At 45.2% G+C, this 8,089-nt stretch overlaps 1 protein-coding gene across 1 annotated transcript in view; it reads right to left on the bottom strand.

The window, feature by feature from the left end:
• Positions 1–1,377: 1,377 nt before the first annotated feature.
• The window catches only part of NTN3 (netrin 3), a 93,180-nt gene continuing 86,468 nt past the window's right edge, over positions 1,378–8,089 (bottom strand). The window contains exons 6-7 of the mRNA XM_039360719.1: positions 5,232–5,306; positions 1,378–2,197 (exon numbers count right to left, since the gene is read on the bottom strand). Of these exons, the coding sequence (XP_039216653.1) occupies positions 1,869–2,197; positions 5,232–5,306 (404 nt within the window). The 3' untranslated portion in view covers positions 1,378–1,868. The remainder of the gene's footprint in view (positions 2,198–5,231; positions 5,307–8,089) is intronic.

Genomic DNA, 8,089 nt, shown 5'->3' with positions numbered 1-8,089 from the left:
TTTAAGATCTCTGGACTTGGTGAATGCTGGGAGGTGAAGTCTACACCTCTAAAAGTCGCCAAGGTTGAAAGACACTGAGATCACAAAGGGAAGCTCAATAACTAGCAAGCTAAGCACACAGCAATTCTGTGATTGACACTTTTGCTTTTCATGAACCAAAGAAGGGAGTCAACCTTTCCCTCCAGAAACTGTTGGAGATCTCAGTGTCCAGAAAACATGATGGGATGTATTGTGGGTGGATTTTCCCTGTCCTTCACACCCCAGGAGAGACAATCAACAGACATGCTTTATATAGCATCGAGAGCTGAGCTGCTGGTGCCCTAGCAAATCTGTTCAAGGTGCCCTCAAGCTCTTGTTTGTGCTGATGGGTAGTGGGTGTGAGTGTGTGTGAGGGCTGTCACCAACTAAGGCTTGCCAGAGAGTCTTTTTACTAGCACACCATGTTCTACCCACTGCAACCTGGTGCCAAACATATCCATTTGGAATTAAAGAGCATTGAGGCTGAGGCTTTGTTTGGAAAACCAGAAGCTAAATTGAGCTCTTGGCCTTGCAGGCAGAATCCAGTCCTGATTAGCAGAAGCATTCTTCATTTTAGGGCATAATTTAGAGGAGAACAAGCAGAAGGCAGAGGGAAGCGCCATTTTGTCACGGTGACTGTTAAGAGTTGGGAAGCACGAAACGTTGTCCTTCTTCTAGGTTAGCCTCCGAGTTGTCCGAGCTGTTCTCCACCTGTGGTTGAAAACGTCCCTGAAATTTGGAAGAATCAGAGAGACGGGGAGATACATCGTAGCAGGCAAGGAACAGAAGTAGACCAGAAGACAGTGGTGGTGATAGAGGTAGCAGACAGCAACATCAGGAGGAGGAACTAGAGAGGTTGTGGAAAGTCAATGACGAAGTGGTCCCAGGTATGGTAGAAGCACTAGGGACTGAGACTTCTTAGCTGGGAGCAGAGCTCCAACAGATCCCAGGAGCAACATCAGAGCTTTCTATACTGGGCAGAAACTTCCAGGCCTCTAGCAGCAAGATTGAGGAAGACATAGACCACCCATAGGGGTGAGAAGGGAAAGATAGATAGATAGATAGATAGATAGATAGATAGGTAGATAGATAGATAGATATAGGAGATAGGTAGGTAGATGAGAGAGAAGTGATAGATCAGATAGATGATAGATAGATATAGGTAGATAAATGAGAAAGATATAGATAGATAGATAGATAGATAGATAGATAGATAGATAGATAGATGAGAAAGATATAGATAGATAGATAGATAGATAGATAGATAGATAGATAGATGAGAAAGATATAGATAGATAGATAGATAGATAGATAGATAGATAGATAGATAGATAGATAGATAGATAGAGGTAGGAGATAGGTAGGTAGATGAGAGAGAGAAGTGATAGATAGATCAGATAGATGATAGCTATAGATAGATGATAGATGATAGACAGACAGACAGACAGACAGGCAGGCAGGCAGACAGACAGACAGACAGATAAGGAAGAGGGAGTCCTGCTGGTCCAGAGTTGATCTGAGCTTTTTTCTTCCACATTCCTTTAATGAACTGGTCCAGAAGACCTTTCCTTCACTTTGCTCCTCGTTAAAGGTTTGTCCTTACCACCTTATTCTTAATAAACATTAAAAAAACACACCTCCCTGTGCTCACAGACACATCCATCCCCGCCCCTCACCCCCCCCAAAAAGAACCTTTGTCAAAATATACACTATACAGAGGTGAATCCACCCATTCATAGGTTATGTATATGTACAGTGTCTTTCGGAAGAGTCCATGGAGTGGAGCCCAGAGGCCATCCACAGGCGCAAGGGGAAGGAGGTGTGCATGAACTGACACGAGGCCGAACCAATCACGGTTTCAAACACTTCCCCCTTTTCTCCCGCCTCTGCAGTTTCCGGAGGCGCCGAGTCCAGGCGTCCCGCCATTGGATCACCAAGCTGTTCTTGTCGGCCATTAATCCCGGCCGGTCGCTGGGGTTTTCACTGATTCCCATAACTAGGTACTTCTTGCTAATTTGGATCTTAGGGCATTTGCAAGCCAGGTCTTTCATGTGGATCCACAAGAGGTTATCGCCCCGTTTCACACGTTCGTCCCGACACTTGTAGACCGAGAGGATGTTGACGGTGAATTTGGCCCAGTTGGCTACCGTCTCCATGTCTAAGATGTTGACTTGGACAACTGGAGGGGGAAACAAAAGTCCAGACAAATGTAAGAGGGATGCAGCAGCCCAGGAATAGACAGAACGTGCTGGCTTCGTGTTCAGACTCTTCTTTAGCCCAATATTTTATAAGCACTTTTACCTAGGGCAGGGGTAGGCAACCTTGGCTCTTTTATGACTTGTGGACTTCAACTCCCAGAATTCCTAAGCTAGCATGGCTCAGCTTGGAAACCTCTCCCTTTCCCCTCAGCATGGCTGGCTCGGGAATTCTGGGAGTTGAAGCCCATGAATCATAAAAGAGCCAAGGTTGCCTACCTCTCTCCCAGGACAACCCAGTCAGATATTGTGCAAAAGAATTACAGGTAGTCCTCGACTTACAATTGAGTCCAAAATTTTCGTTGCTAAGCGAAACATTTGTTTCATTTGTGAAGGAAGCATTTGTGAATTCTGTCCCATTCTGCGACTTTCCTTGCCACGGTCGTTAAGCGAATCACTGCAGTTGTTAAGTTAGTAACGCGATTGTTAAGTGGCTTCCCCATTGACTTTGCTTGTCAGAAGGTCATAAGAGTTCATCACATAACCCCGGGATGCTGCAACGGTCGTAAGTACGAGTCAGCTGCCAAGCGTCTGAATTCTGATCATGTGACCATCGGGAGCGCTGCAATGGTCGTAAGTGCAAAAAATGGCCATAAGTCACTTTTTTCAGGGCCGTTGTGACTTTGAACGGTCACTAAATGAAACTGTTGTAAGTTGAGGATTACCTGTACAAAGCTTCTCTCTCTCTCTCTCTCTCTCTCTCTCTCTCCCACCCCTAATTTTAATGAGCCCTTTTCTCTCTCTCTTTTCAACTATGGATTTTATACATTCGCTTTATTCCATCAAAGAACCTGAGATATGGGACTTCTCAACCGAAGGAATGTTTCGGCAAAATGAATGCACGATATCTGATTGCAATTATCTCCAAGGATAATTGTGCCTTTGCAGGAAAAAAAAAAAAAGATTTTGCCTTTTGCTTTCAGCTCTGCAGCTGCCACCCAGTCTCTCAGCCCTTGGATAAGTATTGCAAATTCCCGTTTTCTTTCTACCTTGCCAAAAACATCTTTTCTCTTGGAACCAAAGAGTTCCTGGAGAAGATCAATCAAAACCTTTTTAGTGATTCTCCTTTTTTTTTTTGTGCTCAAGAGAGAGAGCAACTGTGCTTATGTCTGGGTGATTAACAACCCACAGGCAGGATGCTCTGCGCCCCAAACTTTGCAGACCTCCCATCCTATTCAACGTCTCTCCCTCCACTCCACACACCTTGCGAAAGAGAGAAAAATGTGCTTTTTAACATATTTGGCAGACAGAGAGGCTTCGGGGTGGAGAAAGGAAAAGGGTGCACAATGTTTTTGGAGATTTGAGAAGGATTTTTTTCCCCCTCTCTTTCTTTTTGGTTCATTTCAGACTGGGGAAAGGAGATGAGACAGATGGGCATGGCGCTGGCCTGTTTTTTTTTTGGGAGGGCAGAACAGCAAACTCGAGAGCTATGGGTAAATTGAATTTAGGATTAATTTAGGTAAACCCAAGTCAGGATTAATTTAGACAATCATGAGGCCTATTGATCTCCTTACTATCCTATTCTGTCTTTTCTAAGTCTAGAATTTGCTCTGCGGGGGCTGAAAAGGATGAAAAGCAGATTTCTTAAGGAGCTCAACTAAAGTGCTCTAGTTCAGGGGTCCCCAACCATCGGGCTGTGAACCAGTAGCGGGCTGCGGCATGGCACAACCGGTCCACACAAACAAGCAAAGCCTCACCTGCGAGATGCAGGCAGCACACAAAACCATGCCCCCTCTGGTCTATGGAAAAACCTCTCTCCATGTGTAACCGGTCCCTGGTGACCAAAAGGTTGGGGACCTCTGCCCTAGAGCAAGGGGTCGCCGAACTTGGCAACTTTAAGACTTGTGGACTTCAACTCCCAGAATTCCTCAGCCAGACAGGAATTTGAGGGGGGGGGGTGTTGAAGTCCATGAGTCTTAAAGTTGACAAGTTTGGAAATCCCTGTCTTAAGAGCCTATGCAGAGTGTCTTCTGATCAAGGTGGGGGTGGGGGCTATAACCAGTATAGTCATATCTTGGTTAAGGTTTCATATGGAGAACAGATCTTCAGAGCAGCCCTCAATTCTGATTTCCGGAACAAGGACGCACCTTTGAAGGAAAGTCAGATATACAGTATTATCTACGAGAGCGTCTGGTAAGTGTTCTGCACTAAAAGTAGTTGGTCACTTAACAACTACTCGTTAAGGGTTTCCTGCCCGAGCAGGGGGTTGGACTAGATGACCTCCAAGGTCCCTTCCAACTTTACTACTATTACTAAGTGAGGGTTCAAAGTTACAACAGCATTGAAAAAAGTGACTTCTGACCTTTTTTCACATTTATAACTGTTGCAGCATCCCCAAGAGCAGGGGTAGGCAACCTTGGCTCTTTTATGACTCGTGGACTTCAACTCCCAGAATTCCTGAGCCATCCATGCTGAGGGGAAAGGGAGAGGTTTCCTGCTGGCTCAGGAATTCTGGGAGCTGAAGTCCATGAGTCATGAAGGGGCCATAGTTCCCTCATGCTGGCTCAGGAATTCTGGGAGTTGAAGTCCATGAGTCATAAAAGAGCCAAGGTTGCCTACCCCTGGACTAGGTCATGCCATCAAAATTCGGGCGCTAGGCAACTGATTCATATTTATGACTGTTGCAGTGTCCCAGGGTCACGCAATCCCCTTTTGCGACCTTCCGACAAGCAAAGTCAATGGGGGGGGGAACCAGATTCACTTAACAGCCGTCTTCCTAACTTAACAACTGCAGTGGTTTGCTTAACAACGGTGGCAAGAAAGGTTGTAAAATGGGGCAGAACTCATTTTAACAAGCGATCTGCTTAGCCACGGAAACGTTGGGTTTGGTTGTGTTCGTAAGTCGAGGACCCCCTGTAAATAAATAGCTCTGCAAGTTAAATAAATAAGGTGAAAGCAGAGAGATAAGGAAATCCAGGAGGAGAATCCTGGAGGGTAAAACAAAAAAACATTTCTTACCATAGTCTTTCTTGCAGTACTTTTTCATGTTGATTTTGTAATTGCCCTTGGCTGGCTTGCAGTAGGAGTCACAATCTGTGGGGAGACGTGGGGAGAAGAAGGCAGGGCATGAGAACGGCAACGGCTAGAAAGCAGGAAAAGAAACTGCAACACCAACACCCACAATGTCATTGTTCCGACAGATGAAACTCTTCAAAGAACTTCGAGGCATTGTTTACCTTAAAGGATCTTTATTCGAGAAGGATAGCATTGGCACTTACATAGCCGAAGCCAAACTCTGAATTCCCCCTCCCCTGAGCACATAGTGTCAAAGCACAATTCCCTCCTCTAATTTACAGTCATAAATCACATTCTCCAATTAGTTTGAAATGCAGGCCTTCCCTCCAGTTCTTCAACCCGCCATTGCTTATCATCTCTTATTTCAAAAACCTTGATTCTCACACTGGTTACAGTATTGTTATATCTAACTAAACTCCCATGCACATTCCCCCCCCCCCAGTATCATCTAATTCTAACTCTAGTTCTAAGATTAAAACATAAGAAGGAAAATGTTTGCATCTCCATATGTTGTAAAAGCAATTCCATAGAAGTGTAAGAAAGAAAAAGAGATGAGCAGGGGATTCAACTAAAGACCTCCAAGGTCCCTTCCAGTTCTATGATTTTTATATTCTAACACTTCCCTGCATCTGAACCATCAGGACTCAAATGGGAGCATTGCTTCCATCACTGAGAAGAGGATGCTGATATAGTCAAGTCCTCTCACCCAGCTTCAAACTGCTGATTGGGTTCTAGATCCAAGCTGGTTCCTTCTCTACTCTCCTTCCATCAGGAGCAAAAACTGAGTCACGAAAAGAGAGATGTTTTCTCCTTTCATTTTTTGGGGTCCCTGTCATGTTGGTTGGTACATCTCAATTCCATTCTCCAGAGGTTTCCTTTTGGCTGGGTCTTTCCTTCCAACCCCCCCCCCCAAAGAAAGTCATCCTTCTCTGTTTTTTTCCCCTCCCTCTTGGTCTCTGGGAAAGAGAAGGAAGCTGCCTATTGTTTGTGACTTGCCAGAGGCCTCTGGGGGAAGAGGGCTTCAGATAGGGGTGAAAAAACCCACAAAACCTCTTCAGCAGAGCCACCTTGAAAAAGGAGAAAGGAAAAAATGTCCGAAAGAAAAGTGAACCCAGCTGGAAATTGGCTCTTTTTCTCATTTCCACCCAGCTCTCTTTCTAGCACGCCTTTGCTGGTCCTTGTACCAAATTTGTGCCTGCTAAAATGACTCAGCGTGACACTAATTCAGTCCAAAAGGAATCTTCCAAACGCAAAGGAACGTAGCTCGGTCCTCTCTGCCCCCATCCAACTTCTAATGCCTTGTCCAAGTTGGCCTTCATGTTGATGGTTACTCTTTTGATGCGGTTAAGATGAGGAGCCAAACTCCAGCAACCTTTATGTGGCTGGATCCCTCTTTCCTAACTCCCCCGTTCCATAAATCAACCTCTGCCAAACCATCCAAAAATCTGAATTCCTGCCCAACCATTACGATGCTTGAGATTTTTAAGCAACATGACAGAAGGCAAGAAGAGGCGAAATGCTGAGGCAAAAATCTAGCCTGTAAAATCTCAAATCCTGTGGTTTCTCTTCTATGACACACTGAAAAAACTTGGGGCTGTACGCAGGTCACAAGCTGCAAGAGCTGTACACCTGCTGCCACAACTAGGGGCTGTGCACATGTCATGTTCACACATGCCACAGTTAGTTAGTTGGACCTACTATTGCTATTTCACTAATCACCATGTCAGTGACTGGGATACAGTGTCTTTGCCTGACCACAAATAATGAGTTAAAGACATAAGCCAAGTTAGTGGGTGAAATAAAATCTTAGCATTAGAATAGAGGTCTTCAAACTTGGCCCTTTTATGACTTGTGGACTTCAACTCCCAGAATTCCTCAGCCAGCGTGCCTGGCTGAGGAATTCTGGGAGTTGAAGTCCACAAGTCATAAAAGGGCCAAGTTTGAAGACTCTTGCATTAGAAGGACTCTTGATATTAAAATGTCATCTATGCTATTGTTATGGTATGCTATCCATGATCCTCTGTCCAACTCTACATGATCAGGTCTTCTATTATGAGATTCCTTCTCTTTAAAAGAGATGTCCCAAAAGATCAAAATGGCAGCCACAATCTATTTTGATATGCAAGCTTTGATCACACAGCCGTGGTTGCTGGATATGCCCAATTCCTGCAACCATCCTTCATATGTTTTAGCCTCCAGCCTCCTGATCATCTTTGTTGCTTTTCTCTGCACTCTTTCTAGAGTCTTTCTAGAGTTTAAAGAGAGCAGGTGAGAAATAAGCTGCAGGCTTGCGAGATTCTGTTAATACAACCTCACACTCAAAACAGAGCCGGCACTCATTGTTATGCTTCTTGACTGAACTACCTTGAAAAGCTAGCATCCCCTCTGTGGTCTTGTGATGCCCATTTTTCAGTCCATCTCTGCATTTCCCAGTTGCCCTTAGAGATTCGAAGAAGCCTGCACAAACAGTGCACAGACCGGCTTTTCCCCTCTCGTCTTTTGGGAGCAGTCAACAGTTGCCACCCAGCCGGGGGGGGGGGGGGAGAAGACAACGGGTCTTCTCTCTTATGGTGTGTGAAAGAGAAGGGGAAGAGGAGAGGCAGAGAAGACAGGCCAAGAAGCACTCTGCCAAACGGGCATTTTGCAAGAGAGAAAAAAAAAAGAACGGAGCTACGCAGAGGCTTATTCCATTTCAGCCTGGCTGAAAAGGCACCACTTGGTCTCCGCTGTTACGTCATTGACAAATGAACTGACACGCATTCGCGACCGCCTTTTGCCCCAGACTAGCTGGCAGGACTCTT

This window comes from Crotalus tigris, unplaced genomic scaffold, assembly GCF_016545835.1.
Source record: "Crotalus tigris isolate CLP2741 ecotype Arizona unplaced genomic scaffold, ASM1654583v1 scf7180000019173.45859301935:6455823, whole genome shotgun sequence".
NCBI classification, from domain to species: Eukaryota; Metazoa; Chordata; class Lepidosauria; order Squamata; family Viperidae; genus Crotalus; species Crotalus tigris.
Note: the sequence above shows the minus strand (reverse complement) of the source record. Positions and strands in the feature narration are given on the sequence as shown.